This window comes from Xenopus laevis, chromosome 2S (assembly GCF_017654675.1).
Source record: "Xenopus laevis strain J_2021 chromosome 2S, Xenopus_laevis_v10.1, whole genome shotgun sequence".
Taxonomy (NCBI): Eukaryota; Metazoa; Chordata; class Amphibia; order Anura; family Pipidae; genus Xenopus; species Xenopus laevis.
This window is the reverse complement of record NC_054374.1, coordinates 46,899,239-46,926,675: the sequence shown is the minus strand read 5'-3', so window position 1 is coordinate 46,926,675 and position 27,437 is coordinate 46,899,239. Positions and strand designations below refer to the sequence as shown.

At 38.7% G+C, this 27,437-nt stretch overlaps 1 protein-coding gene across 2 annotated transcripts; it reads right to left on the bottom strand.

Annotated features, from left to right (window-relative positions):
- Positions 1-5,088: 5,088 nt before the first annotated feature.
- On the bottom strand, positions 5,089-25,157 carry LOC108708898 (NAD-dependent protein deacetylase sirtuin-2). Of its 2 annotated transcripts, none has more exons than XM_041583740.1 (16): positions 25,070-25,157; positions 20,474-20,520; positions 19,666-19,705; positions 18,268-18,378; positions 18,148-18,189; positions 17,888-17,994; positions 16,763-16,819; positions 14,253-14,321; positions 14,027-14,156; positions 13,186-13,245; positions 13,001-13,056; positions 11,689-11,765; positions 11,401-11,452; positions 11,229-11,296; positions 10,044-10,110; positions 5,089-5,861 (listed from the first exon to the last, which is right to left on the bottom strand). In XM_041583740.1, the coding sequence occupies exons 1-16, from the start codon at positions 25,077-25,079 to the stop codon at positions 5,715-5,717; spliced, it is 1,140 nt and encodes a 379-aa protein (XP_041439674.1). In that variant the 5' UTR covers positions 25,080-25,157; the 3' UTR covers positions 5,089-5,714. The 2 variants fall into 2 exon arrangements, with proteins under 2 accessions (XP_041439674.1, XP_018104048.2); XM_018248559.2 differs by lacking the exon at positions 25,070-25,157 and adding an exon at positions 22,178-22,241.
- Positions 25,158-27,437: the final 2,280 nt, after the last annotated feature.

Genomic DNA, 27,437 nt, shown 5'->3' with positions numbered 1-27,437 from the left:
ACATCGTTTAAAAAAAAAATCTTTAATAAATAGTTCTGCATGGCTGGGAAGTAAGGCGGGGGCTCCCCCTGCTGTTCATAAGTATGATTGTATCCCTGCCCAGCAGTTAACGATCCTCTGACAATTCCTATCCACAGCAGTAAATGAATGAAGAATTTCACTGCATACAGTCAGGTTTCTTATAAAAGCATTTTTTAATTCAAGTATATTGGAGATAGGTTTCTTTTTCATTAAAGAAAGTAAAAATGGGATTTTATTTTTTTGCCTTTACAAGCCCTTTAATATTTGAAAGGAAATAGATTGTGTGAATAAATAAAAATGCCTCACAAGCGATAGTATGTTTTCCTCAAGGGCTGGAGGAAAACGGAGGATAGGTATGACAGGCTGGAAAAAGCATAAAAATGGGCACAAAAAAGGTACAAATGCTCCTTGTAAGTATTTGTGAGGAATACCAAAGCACCTGTTCCAGCTGCTGTGACTGAATGATGCTAGGGAACGCTGGAATTACCACCAGCTTGAATCGAGTTCTGGGGGTTCCATTCTGGGGATTGCATCAATAGGTTTGGAGCACTGATGCAACTTGAAATGTGCACGCTTTCTCCCTTGAATGCTGGGGAATAAAAGCTGCACTGTGGTTAAAAAAATGGTGACTTGCTGCTGTAAATTGCACTTTGCACCCTGTGCAACAATTTTAAATGCGCCTTAATGTATTTAGAAGCATATTTATCTACCTCTGAGGTACAGAGGGCTGGATTTTTTCTGGCCTACGTGGTGGAGGGCCGATAATAGAAGCTAGTGTTGACCATTACCTGTTTTTAAAACACACTCTTTAAACCACACCTATGTTACCTACCTACAGGAACTTTTAAGACCATGTTCACATTAATGGTGGTAGCACATGGTACTCACTGCAGGGATATCACTCGTAAAAAATTTAAGTCATGTTAAAACATACCCTTAAATCCATATGCCTCCTCCCCTTTGGATATCACAGCAACACCCAGCACCCAGTACATGATTAAACTCCTGAGGGCAGAGTATGGCACATACAAGGAGCATAGGGCAGGCAGAGTATGGCGCACCCAGGAAATGTAGGTCAGGCAGAGTATGGCACACCCAGGGAGCGTAGGGCAGGCAGAGTATGACGCACCCTGCCTCCTCCCCTTTGGATATCACAGCAGCACCCAGTACATGATTAAACTCCTGAGGGCAAAGTATGGCGCACACCCAGGGAGCGTAGGGCAGGTAGAGTATGGCTCACACACGGGAGCATAGGGCAGGCAGAGTATGTCACACACAGGGAGCAAAGGGCAGGCAGAGTATGGCACACACAGGGAGCTTAGGGCGGGCAGAGTATGGTGCACCCAGGGAGCGTAGGGCAGGTAGAGTATGGCTCACACCCAGGGAACGTAGGGCAGGCAGAGTATTGTGCACACAGGGAGCGTAAGGCAGGCAGAGTATGGCATGCACACACACAGGGAGCGTAGGGCAGGTAGAGTATGGCACACACAGGGAGCATCGGGCAGAGTATGTCGCACACAGGGAGCATAGGGCAGGCAGAGTATGGCACACATGGGGAGCTTAGGGCAGGCAGAGTATGACACACATGGGGAGCTTAGGGCAGGCAGAATACAGCAGGTGACAGGGAAACCTATCAGCAGTTTTATGAGGTGTGATCGGGTGAACAATGTTGGCACTTTTAGTCTGACTTGTGAACAGAAGCGATGTTACAAGTGTGAACAATGCAAGGGGCTTACAGGTGTCAACAATACAGAGACTTAGTCTGAATTTGATGTGTAAACAATGCCAGTTAATATCAGTATTGATAACTTTTAAAGCTTACACAAGGTAAGCAGTGACAGCAGGCAGACTTTCATGTGGGGGCCACACAAGGGGGGTTGTGGGCTGTATGCAGCCCACGGGCCACCAGTTGGACAGCACTGCCCTAGACAATGAGTGAGATCTATGGCTCCTTGAGCTTGTCATGCACTGCAAGAGACAACAAAGTAAGTTAGCCATAAAACATGAATAGCTGATAAAAGCAGGTAATGAGGATTCTAACCAATCACATCCACAATGCAGACAGCTTAGATTCAAAGATCCACAGGAATCACAGGATGACTCTGCAGAACTGCAGCAGCTAAGGCAAACCCGCAGGTGCTGAGGTGCAGAGAATATGACCACACATGCACCAGCCTTTGCCAGTAATACTGACTTACCTACTTACTTAATATAACATTTTACTGTGCCCAACCTCCAGGTCTTAGCCCATCTACTGGTGTCTTCATAGTAACATAGTAAGTAAGGTTGAAAAAAGACACACATCCATCAAGTTCAACCTTTTAGGTTTTTTTTATAATCTGCCTAACTGCTAGTTGATCCAGAGGAAGGCAGAAAACCCACCTGAAGCCTCACCAATTTGCCTCAGAGGGGGAAAAAATTCCTTCCTGACTCCAAAAAGGCAATCGGACTAGTCCCTGGATCAACTTGTACTATAAGCTTTCTTCCATAACCCTGTATTCCCTCACTTGCTAAAAAGCTATCCAACCCCTTCTTAAAGCTATATAATGTATCAGCCTGTACCACTGATTCAGGGAGAAGAATTCCACATCTTTACAGCTCTCAATGTAAAAAAAACCCTTCCGAATATTTAGGCAGAAACTTTTTTCTTCTAATCGGAATGGGTGACCTTGTGTCAGCTGGAAAGACCTACTGGTAAATAAAGCATTAGAGAGATTATTATACGATCCCCTTATATATTTATACATAGTCATCATATCTCCCTTTAAGCGCCTCTTCTCCAGCATGAACATCCTCAATTTGGCCAGTCTTTCCTCATAGCTAAGATTTTCCATACCATTTACCAGCTTAGTTGCCCTTCTCTGTACCCTCTCTAATACAATAATGTTCTGTTTGAGTGATGGAGACCAAAACTGTACAGCATATTCTAGATGGGGCCTTACAAGTGCTCTATACAGTGGAAGAATGCCCCCCTCCTCCTGTGACTCTATACCCCTTTTAATACAGCTCAAGACCTTATTTGCCCTTGATGCTGCCGACTGGCATTGCTTGCTAAAGCCAAGTTTGTCATCTACAAGGACTCCAAGGTCCTTTTCCATAATGGATTTGCCTAGTGCAGTCCCATTAAGGGTATAAGTGGCTTTACATTTATCAACATTGAATCTCATTTGCCACTTAGCTGCCCAGATTGCCAGTTTGTCAAGATCGTGTTGCAAGGATGCCACATACTGGATGGAATTAATTGGGCTGGATAGTTTTTGTGTCATCTGCAAACACTGATACATTACTTACAAAACCCTCCCCTAAGTCATTAATGAACAAGTTAAATAAAAGTGGACCCAATACCGAGCCCTGAGGGACCCCACTAAGAACCTTACTCCAAGTAGAGAATTTACCATTAAAAACCACCCTCTGTACCTGATGCTGTAGCCAGTTTCCTATTCATGTGCAAACTGCTTCATTAAAGGAGAAGGAAACCCCCTGAAGAAGATCGCGCCCAGGGGGTTTCCTTCTCCTTTAAGCCCAACAGACCTTAGTTTAGAAAGCAGTCGTTTGTGGGGCACAGTATCAAACGCTTTGGCAAAATCCAAATAGATCACATCTACTGCCCCCCCCCCCCCGCTGTCACTGGAAGGACAGCAAATTATGTTCAGAACCTGTTCTATTCATTGAACCAATGTTGAAAAAGTGTGATGACTGCCTTTAATTCATACAGTTTTTGTTGGTTTGATAGCTTACTTTTGATTTTGTCAGGAACAGAATTAACGTTTAAATCTCACTGACCTTTATGGTGTGCATCCACTCCATGCTATCTGCCTAACCGCAAAGATCCCCTCTTACATCTGTTGAGTGTCTGGATGAGTCTAAATTGCTCCATGTGATTCCTCTATGGAAATAACCATAAATGCATCTAAAGTTCTCATGGCAGAAACACCTCTAAAATCAAAGTCAGCAGTTGTCTTTTCCTTCTGTAATAGGGTTGGAGTAATGGAAAAAATCTCAACTGGTTATTGTTTACTAGACCAGTGCAAACTTTTGCCCGTGTCACTACATAAACAAGTGAAGTGCTACCATATAAAGGCAGACATAAAGCTTAAGATGTATAACAGTGAAACCTCCATTACATAACTATAGACTGACAAATTGATAGATTTATATACTTTTATGTTAGTAATACATTAAATTGCGTTCTACATTCCAATCCAAACAATTAAATATATGTATGCATGTTGTAACAAATCCCTTAAAATATCTTTTAAAGAACAATAAAGCCTTAAAGCAAATGATATTCCCCAAATGATGTAAATTGAACATAAGCCATTCTTTTTCTGGGGGGTAGTTTTCCATTAGAAAGAACAACTGGATGTATAACAGCCTATTTAAAGAAGTCAAGGAGGCATGGATGAGCAGCACTATTATAATTTATTATTTAAATTATTATTTATTGTTATCACTCTGCAGCCTTTAATGTAGCGTTTTCCATCTTATTTGCGCACTACTGATCTCTACCTAAACAGATTGTAAAATGAGACATAAGGTCTTGGGAGACATTATCAATTTATAATTTTAAAATACTATCTAGTTACTAGGTCTAGCAACCCCACAAACCCACTAAGATTTATTATAAGTGTAGATTTCGTTATTGTTAATTTCATTTTTACCTATTTGTCTTCCTCATTGATCATCATCCTTATTCCAACCACAACCAGTGAAAATAAAAGATGAAGGGCACTTGACCATTGTATTAAAACACCACTGTCTACATTATACTGAATATGTTTAGGACATGTAAACATGTTATAATAAACAACAGAGATGTATTTCAATGCATTGTTAACATATCATCCACATATTTATTGATCCAATGTTTTTCATGTACGATTATTATAAAAGAAACTCCAGATGGGCTAACGTGGCACTTTAGAAGCTGCAGCCTCTGCCAGCCTTAAAGGACACGGTTTCCTAAACTGCACTCTCAGCTCTAAATAACTGGACTAGTTCAAGTATTTGGTACACTATTTTGTTTATATGTTTATAACAGTTGATGAAGACAACTTTTAGAGTTGATTAAAGTAACATTAATTTTTATTAAGAAGAGATGAAAATAGCAGTTATAGTCTCCAGCCACTGGCATATCATACATACTATGTGTATGTAAAACTGCAGCTCTCTGGTCATCTAGGGAATAAATTACAGTAATACTTAGCAGGAACAATTGAAATATTGACAACCCTCAGCCAATCAGTACATGCATCTCTACCAGTCCTCCACTATCAACCATTCAAAAATGGCCATCACAAAGTATAAAGCTCTTTAGATAACTGCTATTAAAGCTCTGGCTTTGTTCTATAAATCAAGCCTCTCCTGTCTATCTGGCAGTCTAAATATCTGTGCAGAATATAAATAAATGGGTACTTGACCAAGATGCTAGGGCTTAATGTGAAGATCTGGGGGTACAGTCTTATCGCACTAGAGACATGACCACTCAGAAGAGGTCACACATGAGAGAGACCAAAGGGAAGAGTGGGGACGTGAATAATCGAAAAAGTTTGCTCATAGTCTGTACATAGAAATACCAGAGGCATTCTTCTGTACAAAGCACAATTAGGCAAATACAATTACTGTGTTTAGCATCCCTTTAAAAAGTCAATGAATATGTGAGAAACCATAAACTTAAATCTAGAAAACATAAATCAGTTGTTTGCTTTATCATCTGAAGTATTTGCTGCAGAACTCTCTTCATTGGATGAATTGCCTGGCTTGCTTTCTTTTTTATTTGCTGCTTCTGCTGCTGCATCTATTGCTGCATGTTCCTTCTTTACCAATTCTTCCAGTTCAGCCTGCAAATATAAAAAAAAAAAAATATATATATATATATATATATATATATATATATATATATATGTTCCAGCAGAGTCTCACTCCAAAAATGTAAAACGTAGCATTTATTTTTCCATCATAAAAACATGTTCAGTAAGGTATACTCATCTACATGGGAGACATAATATCATGGGAGACATCACGCGACGTTTCGGGGGTCCCCTGCCCCCTTTCTCAAGCGTGTCCCCGTAGTATCTCGCATGGAATAAGAAAAGGACCCGGAAGTCGGTCATCACTATTGATATAGCGAAAGCTGCGTGCACGGTCACTCCGACGCAAAGACGCCACAGCGTCAGTGCGTCACAGAAGTGAGCACGCAGACGTCCGCTCATTGAAATCGTTCACGCCATATTGGTTATTGGCTATATTCACTCTATGTTACCACAGGATTTACATACATGGTAGATATCAATTGGTGTAATACAGAGTACAAGATATTGCAGTCAATACAGGATATATATCTTATAATCTTGGTGTTATCAACTTTACAGCTTGGCCGCCACATAATTAATTAATCACCTATTGTTATGATCACTAGGCGGGTAAATAAGCCATCATATCAAATGAATAAATGTAGGTCAAAGTCCCTATTTAACCCGTTCGGACTCAATGATTTCAAACGATGAATCCATTGTACCTCAGTTCTTTTTAACAACATAACTCTGTCGCCTCCCCTCCTTGGTTGTGGTACATGCTGTATCACTCTAAACCTCAAATCTTCTGCACTATGGCCCTTTTCTAGACAATGTTTTGAAACTGGTAAGACAGAATTTTTCGTATTCACGGTGGATCTGTGTTGGGAAAATCTATCCCTAATTCTCTGGGTCGTTTCCCCTATGTAAACTAAATTGCATGGACATACCAACATATACACTACGTAGCTCGTCTCACAGGAATGATGGCCCCTGATCTTATACGTTCTGTTTGTTACCATACTACAAAATGAATCCCCTGTAAGTACAAAGCGACATTGTGCACAACCCTTACAACGGAACATGCCCTCCCTAGGGGGACCCAAAAATGTATATTGCCGTTGTGGTGGTCGCATATCTGTGCGTACTAACCTCTTCCCTACGGTGGAACCTTTTTTAAAAGACATCATAGGTGGTTGTTTAAACTCTGTCACTGTTGGATACGCATCTTTCAACAAGTGCCAGTGTTTACATAAAATTTGTCTAAACTTTTCACTCCGAGAGTGATATTGCCCCACAAAAGTTAACCGTTTATCTCTATTGTCCACTTTTTGTCTAACCCGTCCTGAATCAATTTTTACCTTATCCATTGTGGAATCTAGTCTATCTGGTGGGTAACCCCTGCGATCACGACCTTACAACCATGAGAAACAAATTGGTTCACAGGGGTTACCCACCAGATAGACTAGTGACCGTGCACGCAGCTTTCGCTATATCAATAGTGATGACCGACTTCCGGGTCCTTTTCTTATTCCATGCGAGATACTACGGGGACATGCTTGAGAAAGGGGGCAGGGGACCCCCGAAACGTCGCGTGATGTCTCCCATGATATGATGTCTCCCATGTAGATGAGTATACCTTACTGAACATGTTTTTATGATGGAAAAATAAATGCTACGTTTTACATTTTTGGAGTGCGACTCTGCTGGAACATATATATGTTATACATGGTTTCACTCACCATGATTTAGGACGCACCCTATATATCTTGATATTGAAGCTAAGGGAGTGCATTACGATATAGTTGGACTGTTTGTATATATATATATATATATATATATATATATATATATATAAGCATAAAGAAAAACCGCACCAACAGGTCTTTATACAAAAATAAAAAAACTTTTATTGATCAACGTTTCGGCTCAACCGCTGGAGCCGTCTTCAGGAACACGGCTCCTGAAGACGGCTCCAGCGGTCGAGCCGAAACGTTGATCAATAAAAGTTTTTTATTTTTGTATAAAGACCTGTTGGTGCGGTTTTTCTTTATGCTTATTACTATTGATATTTATAACCAGCACACAGGCATTGCTTTTTGGTTATCCGTGGTGCTATCTTTACTGGCGAAATTATCCAAATAACGAAAAGAAGAAGATGCACACCAGGATTTGTGTACAAAAAATTAAAATTCCATATTTATTGGTTTACATTAAAAAATCGGCCAACGTTTCGGTCTGTTCCTAAGACCTTTGTCAAGACCATATAATATGAATATCTTGACAAAGGTCTTAGGAGCAGACCGAAACGGACGATTTTTTAATGTAAACCAATAAATATGGAATTTTAATTTTTTGTACACAAATCCTGGTGTGCATCTTCTTCTTTTCGTTTATATATATATATAAAGAAATTCATTGTAGCAAAATCAAAATTGTAGTGAACAGTTTGATGAGTAATACAAAGTAGCAATAACAATAAATATGCGTCTTTACAGAGCATTTGTTTTAAAGACTGGGTCAGTGACCCCCATTTGAAAGCTGGAAGAGTCAGAAGAAGAAGGCAAATAATTCAAAAACTATAAGAAAAAAAACAAGGGCCAAGTGAGAAACCTGCCATTCAATAACATACTAAACATTAACATAAAGGTGAACTGCCGTTTGTTTACTAAAACCTAATCATTAAATAAAGTGTGACAAGCTGGCTGCTTGTACAGTGTACATGCAATTTTTGGGGGAATTTAGCTAATGTAGGCAGGAGCAAAACGACAGGGACACCACGTCTTCAGTGGAAAGCACAGATTTATTCAGGCAATTCTTCCCAACATACAGATTATAGAAACATCATTAGCATTTCCACACATGTATTGACAACTTTTGGGTTCTCGTCATTCAGGGTGGCTTACTCTCCCCTCCAGGGATATCAACTCGCCAGCCTCTGGCAGCACCACACCTCCCTCCAGCACAAGGGGGTTTTAAGGGACCCACACCATCCTTCAGCACAAAGAGGTATCCCCGGACTCTGAGGTGTAATCCCACACCTCTTTTATTTGCTTCTCAACTGCAGCATAATTAGATTAGCTATCTCTAACTGGGCAGCTACAAAATCCTAAATGAAGTATGGAATGGAGGACCCACCCTGCTCTCCTCTATTCACTCCAGGGACCTATACACCAGCTTTTCCTGCAAATAAGCACAGCCTTGCTTACTGCAGCAATACACTGTTTTCCCTGGAGTTCAACTGTTTACCACTGGTGAAAATACACAACATTGTGACCTTTTTAAGCACACCTCTTACAAAACCCATTGGGATTGTTTTGCCACCTATATGGCTTCATGTAGCTTAATCACCATTACGTACAAGGAACTTTTTATTATTACAGAGAAAAAAGAAATTCATTAAATAAATAGAATTATTTGCTTAAAATGGACAGACAGTATTCCTGTTATTCAAAGCTTTTTAAATTTCTACATAAGAGACCTCATACCTGTGTTTATGAAGCCCAGCAAGTTTCTATTACGTTTTACATTGTGTTAATATAATTACCTGTTTCATAAATATACAGGTATGGGATCTGTTATCCGGAAACCTGTTATCTGAATTACAGAAAGGCTGCCTCCAGCAGACTGCATTGTATTCAAGTTATCTCTTTTAAAAAACAATTTCCTTTTTGTCTGTATTAATAAAACAGCACTTTGTACTTGATCCAAACTAAGTACAATATTCCTTATTGGAGGCAGAACCAGCCTATTGGGTTTATTTAATGTTATTATTAAAATATTATTTTCTAGTATTAATTGGTTCCATACCTGAACCACAAAGCAGTAAGCAGTTGGGACTACAGTTCTGAATATAAATTGCAATATTATTAATTCCTAATATTTAAGAATGTAGTTGGCCAACCAACAACAAGGTGAATCCAAGCCTTTTTTTGGTTAGTGCCTAGAAACCTATTGATCCTCTTAGCATGAAAATGGAGGTAACATTATAGAGGTAGAGATAACGCAGTCATTTAAAACAGCTCATATATGTTATCTATGTCAACCTTAACCTGTTAAATAATAGCTTAGTAGTTCTCAGTTGCCATAAACGAGTTCCTTTTGCTATCACTGTAAATGGAAGATGATATAGAAATACAGAAATGAACAGTCTCACTAAAAATGAAACCATATTAACTAGAGCCAAAACATAGTATCAAAAGTAGCAAATTTATTAAGCATATACTGTACCTTCCACCCCAAGAAATCGGCCAGTGCAAGGCAGCCATCATCACAGTCTCCAAGCCATGCAACGTCCCTACAATCAAACATACTATTAGGGTTTTTTTTTTTTGTTTTTTTTAAACATTATTTATAACAACAATATTTATAATCAGTTTTACTGATAATAATAATTTAATACCAATTTATGACTGAAAGTTTAACCAGTATATGGGCTGCAGCCAAGGCATAATGTTTAGAGCTACGCTGCAATGGACACTCTCTGCAATGGGTTTGCATATTCTCTTTGTGTGGATTTCCTCTGGGTTCTCCATATTCCTCCCACTCTCCAAAAATGTATAGGCAAGTTAATTGGCTTCTGATCTAAATAACCATAATGTGATAGGGACTGATGTGGCACTTTATAAATAAATAGATTTTGTGATGTCATCTTAAAGTATATTTTACATCTGAAAATGTAGGGATGATGTCTTGTGTTTTTTTAAACAACAATCTGTTGCATATATGCCCTATCAAATACTAGGGCATGCCCACAGAATCTAGCCTCACAGGGAGTCAATGTGTGTAGCGGTATATAGTGTAATAAGCAGATGGGAAAAAAACTGTGGGGTAGATTTATCAAAGCTCAGTTGGATTTGCCACATTTTCCTGGAATATTTATAGCGATTCAGTCTTTTTCCCATCTAAATAAAGTACTCCACCTCAAACCATGCAGAGGTTATGTAGAATTCAATGACAGATGTCCCATTGACAAATGGAAGATATTAAGATATACTCCGGGTTTTGCACAATAATCCAAATAATTTTCGGGCAATAATTGGAGTTTCAGGCATAAAATTCGTAAAAATTGTACAATTTGGATTTTTTTCACGGTTTTATTGTCTTTTCCCGCACCAGATTTTTGATAAATAAGCTAAAGATGTGGAAGGGAGTTTGGTAGAAGTGGTTTTAAGAAAATAGTGAGAGAGTTTCAGATTTTAGTTAATAACTCCCTTAAAGTCTCAGCATAATTATTTTCCTTAGTGCGACCAACTAATTCATCATATTTGTTGTGGACAAACTCCATGAGCCATTTGTTGCACCAAAAACATAAGGCTGCTTTATGGTATCATTGTATTCAATATGAACTCAAAACTATGTATCCATAATTCCTGAAATCAATTAAATGCTAAATTAATTGGATTTTCAAATTACCTGTATGCTTTCTCAGAATCAAAGTCCATGCCTCCCCCCAAGCCTAGAACACTTAAAAATGAGTCGCCCTAGAATGACATATAGAAAGAGTGACATAAGAGCCTAAGTGAAAGCATCGTCTCTACATTCATTTCTTCCCTTAAAGTTCAAATGAAGGTTTTTTATAACGTACCTGACCTGTCAGCTCCTTGTTTATTAGAAGTCGAGGGGTCTTACTAGAAACTCTGTAATAAACCAATAGGTCGAAGCATTATTCATCAAGAAATGTCTTATAGTAGTTTACAAAGCTGAGATGCTTCCAATGACTAATTTGCCCCATAGGCAAAAATCAATTTGTAGAAAGTTAAAAATAACCCATATATTTGTCTGTTTTTCTATCTATCTATCTATCTGTCTGTCTGTCTGTCTGTCTGTCTGTCTGTCTGTCTATTGAAAAACAGATACAACACAAGCAGCTTACTTGCTGACAAGAGATGCAAATGGTTGAACTTGCAGAGAGGTTCCCATCACTATGAGCAGATCAACCTTGGGAAAGTCCTTTAGTTAAAAAAAGAGAAATTATAATTATTATACTTTATACAGCACAAAGATACTCCACAGTGCTTTATAGTGATTGTTCATCATTCACATCAGTCCCTATCCCAATTGAGTTTACAATCTAAGATTCCAATCACATTCAAAAGCCATTTAACCTCCCTGTATATTTTTGGAGTGTGATAAACCCAAACAAATAAAAAACTGATACAAATTCCTAGCACACAATGCCCTGTCTAAAACTTAGCACTGCAAGGCAGAAATCTAAAATTCTGCATAGCTTGCAGATGAAAAAAGACAGGCATCTGGAGTTCTTTACACTGGAAATGGAGGTTAGAATTTAACCAAAGTGGGGGGCTGCAAGTTTGGAGATGGAGGACAGGCAGTAAAGGTAAAACAAAAGCCCCAGTTACATAGGTTTTATTGGTTTACACCCCCACACAGCAGGCATATAATTCTTGTCAAGAGAAAAAAACTGAAAACTGCTTTTTTTTGTTTTATAGGAAAAAGCATAAATAAACAGCACTGAATTAGACTTGTCATAAATATGAAAAATATTCAAGTTAAGGGAATCTTCCACCCAACTATAACCTCTAAAGCAGCAATCTTTTCCATAGCCCTTAAAGGTAAGGCAAACAGCAAAATGTGGGGGGGGGGGGGAAAGAAACGAGTGAATGAGATGAGAGTGGTGAGGTTGTTGGTGATGGAAACATACTGTAAAGAGGGATAAGGACCCTCAGACAATCCATTTTTACCAGCACAGTGCCATTTGGTTTAGGGAGAAGAGGTGATCCTAAAATGTTGCAATAGATGTGGAGGGACATGAGACAATAGTTTTAAAAAGTAAAGGATTGTAGGTCAGAGGAAGCAGAGGTGGTGGCATTGCTGTACATCATACAGGACAGATGAGATGATTTGATCATTCTTATTATAGACAGTAGTGAATAATTACTTAGTCTGCTCCACATCAGTATCAAACACAGCATAACAGCTCATCTGGCAGCAGCATGATGGTGTATGACACACTGGCCAAGCAAAAAACAGTACAGGTTCTTGTTACTGGAGGTGTCTAACTGATAGGCACCCACAGTGGTTGAGCCTTTTCTTGTCCTTTAAGTTCAGAAGAAGTACAGAAAGGCAGGTGGCTTGATGGATGAAATAGGGGTCAGAAATTATATTGTACTTTCTATACATTCACACAAATACACAATAAAGACATCAAATAACTATTAACTTACAGACTTAACGGCAGAGAAGAATCTGGATGGCAAACGTTCACCAAAGAAAACAATATCTAAAAGCAGATGTTATACAAGTCAATATCAATAGGCTTGCTATGCAGAGCTGTTCAATCTTTTTCCTTTGCAAAAAATCGCCCATCTACTTTTCTGCTCAGAGCTCAATAGTTCATTAAATCACTTACCTGGTTTAACCAAATTGTTACATTTTTCACACTTTGGGATCAGATCAGAAAAGATCTTCTCTTAAAGAAAAAAGGAGTAATGAAGAGTTAATAATGGCAATCAGAAAGCATTTTTAGAGATTGTGTTCGTCAGTGGGAAAAAAATAACAAATATGCCCACTAAGCAACATCCCTTTAAAGGACAAGGAAAGGCAAAAAAATAAAATCCCATTTTTACTTTCTTTAATGAAAAAGAAACCTGTCTCCAATATACTTTAACTAAAAAATGTGTACCATTTTTATAAGAAACCTGACTGTATGCAGTGAAATTCTCCCTTCATTTACTGCTGTGGATAGGAATTGTCAGATGGTCCCTAACTGCTGAGCAGGGAAACAATCATACTTATGAACAGCAGGGGGAGCCCCACCTTACTTACCAACCATGCAGACTTCAAGTTTCAGCTTTGTTTGTGACGATCCCTAAGCAGCCCAGACCACACTGAGCATGTGCAGGGTCAGGGTCAGGCAAAAATGTTTAACAAAGTTACAAGATGACAGCCCCCTGTTGCCAACTTTGAAAGCATAAATCATTTGTTTGATGAGGCTTTGTGGTGTAGTAAGTTCATGCTTATGTTTAGTATACAAAACACAGCATTTCTAGCCTTATTCTATTTTAGGCTTTCCTTGTCCTTTAATATATTTTTTACTGCTGCAAACATGCTTGCTCTAGTGCCATAACATTACATTTTTAAATGAACCTACAAATAAGTTCTGCAATAGTAATATAGGGCTATTACATCTGTCAGTTAGCACAGCTGCAGTTGGCTTTACCCCTTATTTTAGGGAATAAAGAAATAGTTACCTTTCATCCAAGAGAGAGAATATTCAGCACTACAGAATGCGCCAACACAATGGGAACTATGAAATGTTCCATGAGCCTCCACCAGATCCTCGGAAGTCAGACCTGCCACCCTCTCCAGGGTGTCAATGTTCTAACACAGAATAAAAAATGATTACTAAAAGACCACTGGTGACAGTTCTACTGCGAGAAAAACAACGGTCAAGAGTATGACTATGAATTTTACTACCTGAGAATAGCAACGAAGAAGCAGGCCCTTCTCCTTCAACAGACGCATAAAATAATGACAAATTGTTGGCTGGAAAATTAAGCAAACCAAAAAATCATTCTTCTGGAGAACTTAAAGTTAAAGACTGGGTTGAATTAAATCAAGGTAATAACAGAGCTGAGGGGGGAGCTAGAATAAATCAAGAGAAGGGAGGATTTCAGGAAATGATTTTCATTTTTATAACAAAAAATGTGCAAAGGCTGTGGGAAAGATAAGTGGTGGAAGGTTTGGCGGGTTATTTAAGAAAAGAGTCACAGTAGCCAGAATTGTTTAATAGTATTCTTAGAACACAAAAAGTAAGGAAAAGCATCATGTAAACAGAATTGCCATGAAGTTTCCAAGCTGCAAGCCGCTCAGAAAAAGCTGTATAACATATCAAAATATTTGCCTTTTCCTCCTTCTTCAAGCTTTCCTTCTCCAACCATGTTTTAGGTTCCTCCAGAATATCTTATCAAACTCTTTCCTCCTCTCCCACTGACTATGCCCTTTCTTTCCACAGAATTATCACTGCTCTTCACCCTCTATCCTTTGTCTGATTCCCATCCCATATTACTGTTACATTCATCGTGTTTCCCATTTACTTCAATCCAATCTTTGTACATGCTTTACTCTAATGTCTCCCACAATTCTTGCTTGTCGTTTTTTATTCCCTTTCCTGTATTTTTTTACCCTTTCAGTTAATTTTTATTTATCTTTTATTCTACAAACATCATTCTCTTATCTTCTGTGCACTTTATTTTCTTCTCCACTCATGGAGTCTTATTTATCAACAGTCTCATTTTAGTGATTTTAGAGGTTTTTGAAACCACGACTAAACTCACTTTCTCTAAAACAAAAAATGTTATGGAATTTATAAATTAAGATCTGATTATAAAAAGTATTGCATTAGACATTTTTGTGGATTTTACACTTAGGGGCCGATTCACTAACTTCGAGTGAAGGATTCAAAGTTAAAAAACTTCGAATTTCGAAGTTTTTTTGGGCTACTTCGACCATCGAATGGGCTACTTCGAACTTCGACTACGACTTCGAATCGAAGGATTCGAACTAAAAATCGTTCGACTATTCGACCATTCGATAGTCGAAGTACTGTCTCTTTAAAAAAAACTTTACCCCCTAGTTCGCCATCTAAAAGCTACCGAACTCAATGTTAGCTTATGGGGAAGGTCCCCATAGGCTTGGCTAACTTTTTTTGATCGAAGGATATTCCTTCGATCGTTGGATTAAAATCCTTCGAATCGTTCGATTTGAAGGATTTTATCGTTCGATCGAAGGAATAATCCTTCGATCGTTCGATCGTACTATTTGCGCTAAATCCTTCGACTTCGATATTCGAAGTCGAAGGATTTTAATTCCTAGTCGAATATCGAGGGTTAATTAACCCTCGATATTCGACCCTTAGTGAATCGGGCCCTTAATAAATCTCGAAATATAGGAAAATTGGATATAGAAATTTGATTGTTAGTAAATCAGTAAACTCAGCAACATACCCTGTCTTCTCTTTAAAGGGATACTGTCATGGGAAAAAAAATTTTTTCAAAATGAATCAGTTAATAGTGCTGCTCCAGCAGAATTCTGCACTGAAATCCATTTCTCAAAAGAGCAAACAGATTTTTTTATATTCAATGTTGAAATCTGACATGGGGCTAGACATATTGTCAATTTCCCAGCTGCTCCAAGTCATGTGACTTGTGCTCTGGTAAACTTCAATCACTCTTTACTGCCATACTGCAAGTTGGAGTGATATCACCCCCCTCCCTTTTCCCCCCAGCAGCCAAACAAAAGAACAATGGGAAGGTAACGATATAACAGCTCCCTAACACAAGATAACAGCTGCCTGGTAGATCTAAGAACAGCACTCAATAGTAAAAACCCATGTCCCACTGAGACACATTCAGTTACATTGAGAAGGAAAAACAGCAGCCTGCCAGAAAGCATTTCTCTCCTAAAGTGCAGGCACAAGTCACATGACATGGGGCAGCTGGGAAATTGACAAAATGTCTAGCCCCATGTCAGATTTCAAAATTGAATATAAAAAAATCTGTTTGCTCTTTTGAGAAATGGATTTCAGTGCAGAATTGTGGTAGAGTAACACTATTAACTGATGCGTTTTGAAAAAAACATGTTTTCCGATGACAGGATCCCTTTAACTTTTCATTATCTGTACCATCACTCATTTTATTATCCTCTCCCAGTGCTGTGACAACTGATGAAAAATTAGTTCAAATTCTAGCAGCCTATTGCAAACATTTAGCAATAGCCATTGGATAGTACATACTGATAATTATGTGCTTTGGGAAAAAAATGTTTATGCATTACAGAACATCTTTTGGAAACTGGATAGCCTAATCCACCGTGATTTAGTATGTGTAAATAAGGAGTAAAACTGGGTCTAAAAAGGTATACTGGAATACTTTTCTACTTTTTAACACTCATTCTACAATTCATTTGTCTTAGCATTTGTTGCTTACCTTGAATTGCCCTGGAAATAGTTCTCGAGCCAGTGCAAAAAATGGTTCTGGGTTTTCCTAACATGTGAAATAAATTAATAAAACAAATGTATTGTATTTAAACAAAGTGTACTTGGTACAAAACCTGTAAACTCCAAGGCAGTAGGGTTATACCTACAAATTATAGTAAAAACACAGAATTTTTAAGACCAGGTAAGATAAAAAAAGAGTGGCCACTAAGGTTTTCAGGCAAATCTGAGAGCGTATTTACTAACATTGGAGATAAATATCTCCAGTGATGCTTCCCATAGGAACCAATTGGATCTTTGCTTTTGTTTTCTAACTTGCAGGAAATCTAATTGCTAATTGGTTGTTATGGGCAACATCACTGGAGATATTTATCTCCAATGTTAGCAAACACGCCCCCTTCGTAAAGAGGAATACCTATGGTTTCATATAGCATCCTACCTGTTTGTATAGGTTATAAGAAAAAAAGGAGTTTGTGCCCTGCACTGACTGGCAGAATAGACTAAAACAGCAGATTGAACATATAATGCATTCACTTATGTAATATTCTAAAGCTCCTTCCCAAGAGTTGTCGCCAAACACACTGACCTGCTGAACATGCCATAATTTTAGTGATATGCAACAATTTGTTACATGTAGGAGATTGCCTCTATTATGGGTGATAAAGCGCCTAATAATACCTTTTAATATTGGAGTAATCACAAGAAAATGTGGAAGAAGGCACTTCCCCACGATTACTCAGAATTGCCGCATTTAAAGAATGATATCAGTAGATAATGGATTCTTCATACAGAGTAGAAGCACTGCCAGATCTTTCAAACTTTACAAATCAGCGACAATTTCACTCTGGAGAACCGTCATAATTTTATCATGAAATGCACCTTCACAATAACATGATGACTTGTTCATTTACGTGGTTCTCCAGAGTGAAACTGTTGTGAATGATAAAGTTACATTCAAGCAGTATTCAGCACGTACACTTGATGATAATTTAGTGTTTGCTTCGTTTTTTTATGAGCTATTCTCCTATAACTTTGCCTTTCAAAGACGCCAGAATGAGTATTGCAGTACTATTTATAAAGTTATTTTTTTAACACATAAATTAATTAATGTATGTACCTTAAAGTATCCAATTTGAAAGATGGCCTCTGGATATGGTAAGTTGTATTTTTGCAGGTTGGAGTACAGCCCACTGCCTGGCGAACGGAAGTCAGGAATTCCAGCAGCTATAGGGGAATAAGAAGCAGTTGTATCACTGTGCAAGGCAAAGTGGTTATAAAAGGTGGTTATAAAAGAAGTTGTAAGAAAAATACTAGAGAGTCTTGGATGCTGTTAGATAAGAAGGTTTCTTTATTAGTGCTGAAAAAGTCCAGACTTACATGTTGAAATGCCAGCCCCTACCATACAGATCACATTCTTACCTATGAGTAAAAAAAAGACATTAGTGGAAAATCACAGAAAAAACATCAATATAATTTTCTTTAGTGCAGGCTGCTCACATTTCTCACTTAGCATGAACCTGCTCACACTCTCCAGGCTCAGCTCATCCAGGACTTTCTCTGGGGTACCAATGCCCAGTGTACGGGAAAAGAGGTTACGCAGGAAATCCACTATTAAAGACAGACAATTAACCCACAGTTATTTGAGATTTACATTGTGCTTGCAATACAATGGTGAAGACATATGAGTATAGCACCACATTTTTAAATGGGGAAAAATACCCTGTGTTCTGAAGGCCCAAGGTTAAAAATAACATAATACATTTAATGTCTTGTTTTCTCTCCCCCATTTGCCTGTAGATGAGTGTTATTGTAGCTTTTAAAAACTGCACAGCTCTATGGAGTATAACTGGCAAATCAATAAACAAACTTGTGTATTTTATTATGAATTATAGTTAGTTATTGCGCTTCATCTCATGATTATGTAGCGCTATAGTAAACTGACTTGTGCTAGGACAGTTTAGCTACTTTCCTTGGTGGGCTGAGACCACCGATGAGCTCTCTTTCTCAGGGGTAAGCCCTCGCAGCGGGGTGGAGGCAAGGGTGTAGTGTAACTGTAACCTGATACGATAGCACAATGATGGGCGCCAGTAGTTCTTTAACAGTTGAACCAAGAACAATATTTATTGAACAATAGCACAGAGATCATTTAGCACATTGATCCACAATGGAGTATAGAGCATACACAGCAGCATAAAGGAAGCATATACTCACAGCACGTATAGGCTGAATCCCCACAGGCTAGGGAATATACAGCAGAGAGTAAGTTGACAGCATGTGATGGGTATTGCCTGGTTTTCAGGATATCTTCCAGTGGCAGACTAGGGGAACTCCTGACATCCCTATCTCAACACTTGGTTCCTTACTCTGGGTCAGTAATACCCTGGGATCTTAATCCCTCTAATCTCCTCGGCGGAGCCTTGAGCTGCTCAACTAATTAACCTCTCTATCACTCCTAGAGCGATCTATAAAACGAGTATAGCTATCTAATTACTAGGGCCAAGGCGCCTAGGGTCAGCATCACCCATTCCCTTCCAGCCTGCTTGGTTGGGCTAAAGCAATGGACCTCGAGCACATGGTTCCTAAACCTTTTATACTCTGGCACAGTGCCTCTAGAGTACACTGTGTGAACTGCAGGGGTTACATAAGCACAAGGTCCCCATAAGGACCCACTTAGGTGTCCATATTACTAGGGATGTGCCTGTCTGTACAATGTAAGGGTGTCTAAGATTTTCACATCCCTACAATTATAAAATGTAAAAGTCAAGAAAATGTGGAAAGAGGAGGTTAATATTGTGAGGGAATATTTAATTGTTTTAACCCCTTTACAAAAATATTAAAAAGTTTAGTAAAAACAACCATTTTGTTTAAACCCATAGTTGGCAGTTAAAAGCTTACTTTTAGATGCACCACTATTGTCTTCACTGGAGTCCGAGTCCTGTTGAACAAAGATTACTGTGAGCAAATAAACACCAATTTTATTAGATTATATTTTCTTGGTTGCTATGGGTTACAGCCCCTATGCAATACCAAATAGTCGGTAAATGAACAACAAACTATGTTTTCTCTGTCATTTTTAAAGTAAGATTTAAAAAAAGCATTTAAAGGGCCACAATAAACAACTAGACAATAAAACCAGACACTCTGGCTAGAAGGTCAGAGGACTCCTGTGACTGCACTGACTCATAGCAGTCTGCCTTTATCAGATCAGTTAGTTTAATTCATTAAATCTTTAGGAAAGATATAGAGACAATTGCTGATGGCAATGCAGAACAAAAAGGGTTACCGTACATAAATTCTTCTGCTGAAGCTGGGCTGTTAGTCAAAGGTTCAGTTCAATGATATTTCTGGGATTCTTTACTTGAACAACATTTTTTAGGTCATGACACAGCATCTCAGTTAAATTCTTAGCCAGAACACAAATTTGCTTCTGTTTAAGTCAATCTTTTGTTAGTTTACTGTTTGAAATGGCTTTTGCATCCCACATTCCAAAATGGGTAAACATTTTACTTTATGTTCTTATGAGTAAGGTCAAAACATATTACAAACATTTGAGAAGCCCCTTGTATCATAAGCTGCAGCTGGGGGAAGTGAGGGGTTTGTTTATACTTATGCAGAACAGGAAGTAGAACGTGACTTCATTTTTTGCCCTGCTTAGTCGTTATAGACCTTTAAAAGTATACTGCAGACTTTAGATTTAGATTACCTCTGAATCTTCAGCTTGTGCCTTAAGATCCGCTGGTTCACTAGATTCTGCAAAAAGGGAGAACATGTCAAAATGTTATGGACAAGTTGTGTAAGTTATATAATTTGTAGCTCTTAAAGGCATTTAATTAACAATATCAGCATACAATAAATATCATTAAGCACAGCTTAGAGAAACAGTAAAGAATACAAATACCTGTATATTTATATAAAAAAATATAACCCAAATGCTCAACAGTGTACTATCCTCTGTGGGTCACAGCATAACGAGTTACATTGTATCTATTTATTTTATTTTGCTTAAAATGCATTATTTTCCATGCTTAACAGGACATTGCAATACTTATGGTAGTAGCTTTGCTAACACAGTAGCTAGATTTCTTTTATTTTCAGTCCCAAGGTACTCTAATATACCAAGGTGAGAATGGCTAGAATACTGACAGAGCTGGAGCAGTGGAAATTAACTGGCCATTTGATTGAAAGCAAATATTTGCATTACCATTTTTAATCCTAACTTTAACCTGTAATGTTTGAAATCTGCAATAAACGCACCATCATACTAAAAGTTCAACAGCGCAAAATATCTTTATACGGCTCAATTAAAACCATATATTGTGCATATTTCTGCACACTGTGATAATAAATGATATAGCCACGTCATCCTATGTGTCCATGGGATTGCACTACTGCGCATGTGCCCCACGGACCTCTAGCGCCCGTTAATTTAATCTGCTCGTCTCCTCGCCAATGGGGAGAACGCGGCTATGTCCCAGTACCGGGGCCGAGTGCTTCTCATTGAGAATGTGGCATCGCTCTGAGGCACAACTATCCGGGATTATACCCAGATGAGCAAGCTGCAGAGCACGTATGGCTCCCGCGGGCTGCAGGTCCTCGCCTTCGCCTGTAACCAGTTCGGACACCAGGTGAGTGGGAACAGAACAGCTGCACGGTGCTTATTGGAGCGGGACCAGGTACACTAACCGGAAATGCTCATTTGCTTCCATGTTGGAAATCCCTTGATTCAGTAGGAGGGATGCGCAGATGGAGTTATACAGTTCTACTGCACTTCTACTGGCCCAACTCCATGGCTACATTGGCAGCAGTGTTGTAGCTGTGCCAGACTGACACACACGACACAGAAGTGGCAGTTTGGAGCTTTTTCATGCCTGCCACTTCCTTATGTATCTCTGGTTTCCCCCATCTGACTGGGCTGTTTGGTAGAGTCTGACTGGTATACACAGCCCCTCCACAGCTGAGGCAAATGCAATTTGGTTAGGTGATTTGTTTTGCCCAGCACATGCCACAGTCACACTGGTTGGATATACCTCAGGGCAGACACTTTGTGATGCAAATTCTCCCTTGGTGTGTTTCAGCCAGAAGGCAGCCATTCAATGACTGGAATTAAAGGGGAAGTAAAGTCTAAAATAGAATACGGCTAGAAATGCTGTATTTTGTATCCTATATAATAAAGTTAAAGTGTCTCTGCGTCCAGTCCCTGTGTCCCTGGGATTGCGCTACTGCACATGTGCCCCACGGACCTCTAGCGCCCATTAATTTAACGGGCTTAATGTCTAGTCCTTTTAATATTTGCCCAATATGTAATCAGAAAGGAACCATTAGCACTGTTTATATAAACCATGCAAACTGAGATAATTATTGCGAGCGGAAAGCGATTCATCCACTAATATCACCAGCACAGTTATACCTGCAGCCATTGAACCGTCGGCCACTTCCGGGTTTGACAGCAACAGTGGATCACGTGAACACATTGAGTCGGCATTTGCCATCTGCCCATTGGTGCAAATGGATGCAGCGTGCAATTGGTAGACCATGATCTGATTGGCGTGTTTTTCACCAATGAGAATGGAGAAATCTGGTATGTGCGAAGTGAGTGCTACACCCTGTACACCCTGTGTTACAACTCTCTGCGGTGTTGTCATGAGGTGTTGCGTTCAGCTTATGTTGCTTGCTGCCATGTTCTCTAGGAGAGTTTTGTATACTTGCTAAAGGGTCCAATGTCCCATATGTCCAACTTGTTATTCGCCTATTGACACAGTACCCCGATACCAAAAGCAGACAACCCACACATTTTTATGACTATTGTGTTTGCTGTTTTTTTTCTCCATAGAAGCAATTAACCCACCTGCCAGGCATAATTAGAACAAGCGAGGTGGTACTACCTACTATTATAGGGTTGCCACCTTTTCTGGAAAAAATACCGGCCTTCCTATGTATTTATCTTTTTTCCCTATTAACATTGGGATCAACCATCATTTTTACCGGCCATGTGGCAACCCTACCTCACAGGCCAGGACTGGCAATCTGTGGAATGTCAGAGGGGCTACTTTAAGGTGCCATAGAAAGTCAGTATTTAGTGGGTTGGTGGAGGCTGATTGGGCCTCTGTGTACCTGAAATGCCAGGGCCAATTTTCATTCTCAGTCCGGACATGCTACCTCATGTAAATATTTCAGACTCCCAGAAATTCTTGAGAATGGAATTTGCAAAAGTGGAGTTAAAACTACTTTGGCGTTAGAGTAAAATTTAAATAGTAAGGTTGCCACCTTTCCTTGTCGCAGGGCCTGGACAGGCAAACTGTGGGTTCTGGCGAATGCCAGAGGGGCTGCTGTACGACTCCATAGAAAGTTACCATATAATGGGCTGGTAGGAGGCTGTTTGAGCTTCTGTGTACTTGGAATGACAGGGCCTATATTGACTCCCAGTCCAGGCCTGCTGGGAGGGTGGTGGGGCACGTGGTGACATTGTGGGGCAGTGACTATCTCCACATGCAAAGGGAATGGTGGCTAGCAGTGGCTAACAACTAAGTTAACATATTTATATAGAGGAATGTATTTTTATATATATATATATATATATATATATATATATATATATATATATATATATATATATATATATATGTGTATATATATATATATATACACATATATATATATAGGCACCTGATGGCCTGTGCCTAGGGGGGCAGCCCTCAGCAGCCTATATAATTTACTTTTTAAAAAAATTAAATAAAATAATGCCCCCAGCCCAGTGTCGGACTGGCCCACCGGGATATCAGGAAAACTCCCGGTGGGCCCTGGTGTCAGTGGGTCCTCATGCTGCTAAACACTTGGCCTATTTCATAGCCATTCCCTATTTCTATGAGAACAAAGAGGTTAAATAGATAGAATAATAGATTATAGTATAATAAAAAAAAAAGACTAGGAGAAGAGAGGTTGCATGAGGAGAGGAGGAAAATTGTACTGAGGATGAGGCCCTGGTCTAAAGTTTTTTGGTGGGCCCTTGTCTAAGGTTTTTTGGTGGGCCCTAAGTGTCCCATTCCGAAGCTGCCTCAGCCACCACGAGAGACTTACTGTTTAAATCTGGCGGCAGAGCTGGGGGGCTGTGAAGGGTACAGGGTCCATTGCAGCAAAATATGGAAGTAATGTCATGTGCATGACATCATTCTGCATGTTGGGGGCAGGGGGTGCTATAAGATCCGGTGTCTAGGGTGGCATCAGACCCAAATAAAGCCCTGGAACCATACCCAATTTCCTTATGCCACACAGACACACACAATTCTCTGCAGATTCTCCTGCAATGAAACATTGTGTCACCTGTGTGCCCCAAGGGGGTGTGGGCTGGGCCTGGGTGCAATCGCACCCCCTGGTAGTTACACTGCTGGTAACAGCTAAATGCAGCTCTGAATTTAATTCAAACCTCAGGCCTCAAGTGCCCCATTCCTGAGCGTATACAAGATTGTGGCATGATGCAAAGCTTGCCTTAATAGCAATGTCCACAATGCCTGCCTGCTTCGTATGATTGTGAATTCCAAGACTAAATGAAACACGCTTTAAATAATTCATATAGTGTAATTGAAGTTTATTTTGCTTGGCTAATGCCATAAAATAGGATGTGAAATTATTTCTTAGGGTGACAGGTACATTTTAAGTTAGCATACAACCAGGCTTGTACTGGATTGTAGGCAGTGTGAGGGAAGGTGGGTAAGTATGTGCACCATTCTGTCAGTAGGTGGTGGTGTAGAATTTAAAAAGAAAAAGTTTGGTTTAGGCATAAAATAGAATTAGTTATTCAGGCACACAACATGGAACCAAAGTTAACTAAAGTGGGGTGGATATAACAATATTAGGAAATTAGTAATAACTCTGGGACGGAAAGTAAACCATTGCTATAAAAGTCAACAGAATAGTAAAATAATAACATAATTTGTTCATCAAGCATGTTGTTCCTCACAGAAACCAGTTTATATCATTCAATATATACTACAGTTACATTACACATAATATATTGTTCTATTTTTGCTTTCTTCATTTCACTTTATATGAATTATTCATATTAGCTTCCAATATTGTCACATAAGACATAACTGAACAAAAGCAAACTAATATGTTTTTTACAAGGATCACAAGCGGTCCCCGTGGCACAGCTAATTAAATACACAGCAAAGATGGGATATAAAGCTCAACATCTGGAACACGCCAATGTAATTCATAGGCCTATGTTTAATAGAAACAAGATTAATACAGCTAAATTATGAGCTAGAGTTAAATATTAAAAAGCTGTCCTGCATGTACTTACCTTTGTTCATCCCATGGGTATTTGTTATGAACAAACATGTTCATTGAAGGACATGTGCATCAGAGCATTAAGTATATAATACATGTATTTTGATGGAACAATATTTTTTTTGTTCATGGAAATAAATGATGCATTACAGTAATGCATGATGAAGTATGGTGCGCAATCCTCTTATTAGTAATCAGATTACATCCAAGCATTTAGTAGGTTCGTTTGGAGTTTGAAAGTAGGTGTCTTATACGTTACTATAAGAAGATTTAAGATGATTAGGAAAAAAGATGCAGGAAGAAATGTACAGTAGCTACGATTATTGTAATGAAGTGTTCATAAAGAATAATAATATTCCACAGCGTGTTCACTTAAAAGTAAAACAACTAACAATTAGGAATACCATGTAGGCTTCTGCGTGTACAGTATCACACTATTATGTTCTATACCATTTGCTGTTATACATTTCAGTATAGTCCTCATATGGTGACAACAGGTTAATTCGGATAACAGATCCCATACCTGTACTTTATGGGTTGGGTTTAAGAAGAAGAACATGAAAATCTGATACTACTGTAGGTTAGACACGGTGTAATATTAAGAAAAAAATTTTCAATAGTGGGTGATAATTTTTAGCTCTTTTAAAAATGCATTGTTTCACCCTTGATGCAGTGTAGGCATATCTGATTTCAAATACAGAAAAACTATTCACCATCCACTATACAAAGCAGAGGGACTTCAAGTCCCAGAATCCATCACTTCACAATGGGACAAGATGAGGGAGTATGTGCATGTCATTATAAGCAGAAGAGGGATTGAAAAATGCTTTATGAGAATTTAGGAGGCCCATTTACTAATAATCGATTTGCTTTTTTCCCCACAAATCACGAAAAATCATAGTTTTCCTATTTCTAAAAATTCTAAATTTACTAATTGTAAAAACCACAAAAGCCTTTAATGCTAAACCTCGCAAGTAAAAGTAGTGGAAGTAAAAAATCAATGGGAGGTGTGCTGATTCTATTGGACCTTTTTTAAACCAAAAAAAGGTTTTTGTATTTTTTTTGCTATGAATTCTCTCACCGTTAATAAATAAGACTCTAACCACCATATTTATCAAAAAGTGAAATTAGAGATCGACACAGTCCGCTAGAGAGAAATTCCGCCACTCTACATTCATTTCTATGGATTTTTAAAGAGTATTTTTCAACAGGTGATAGTGAAAGTTCAACATTTGATATATATTGTAGATAAACGACCGTTCACCTGAGCAAAAATTTGCCTTGCGAAAACGTGCAAAAGCTCTCCATCGCTTCTACGCCTTTTAATATATAGGCGATGTTATTGCGATTTTTTATTTTGGGGAATTTTGGAGGTACAGTATATAGATATATATTATATTAATAATAATAATATTGAAACTTTTGAAATATACAGGTTTTTTTTCAAAATTGACATGGTGTAAAAATATATTATATTAATATACTATTAAACCATTTTGATACTCAAACTTGCTTATTTTCTGTAACTCACACCCTTTTCTCCACTTTGAGGTGTGCGCGCACATACACACACACAACAGTTTCTCATCCACTAACATTCTTTCAGCTGAAACTGAAATTATTGTTCAGCAACTGCAGTCTTGTTTTTAGTTGTGTAGGTAGATGAAGCAGCTTCAATGGAAAATATCAATGGAAAACTGTTTTATTCTCATAGTACCTTATAAAGGGAAACTGTTGCAAAAATTACTCTTGTAGGACTCGGGAGTCTGATTTTAATTCAGATTTTTGGGGGGCTGCCTTCCTAGCAGATGTATTAGAGTGCACTTTAATAAATGATTACAGCACAAACAAAATCTACCAAAATAACTGAATTTGGCACAAATCCTGCATGTAGAGACACAGAATCTCTGGTGATTTCAATCCTCCCTATTTTATATGTAGTTACCTAATTTTGCCTACCTCCCCCATGCCTCCAGTCACCTTAAGGAATTGTCATGAAATATAAATTTTCCCCCAAGAATTTCTGTGTGTTCATGCTCACATGCATTCAGTGAAGTCATCTGAGTGTTTGTGCATGCATGTCGAGGGAATCAGCAGCTGCAAGAGAGCAAATGTTCATGTGCAGTGACATCACATCTGACTGCGAGCGGTTGTGGTGACGCAACGTCCTGTGACATCCCTGCCCTGTAAAAAATGTTTGGCTCTTCCCCCCAGGTCAGCCTCCCTCTGTGTTAACATCTCTGTAATTTTTAAAATTTAAAATCGAGTTTTTGGAGTTTTTTGCCAATTCGTACAATTTTTTTCCTGAAAAGCCCGAAATAGTTGGATTTTCGGGCTAATTCCAGTGCAGACCACAGAAACTTTCAAATATTATAGGGACC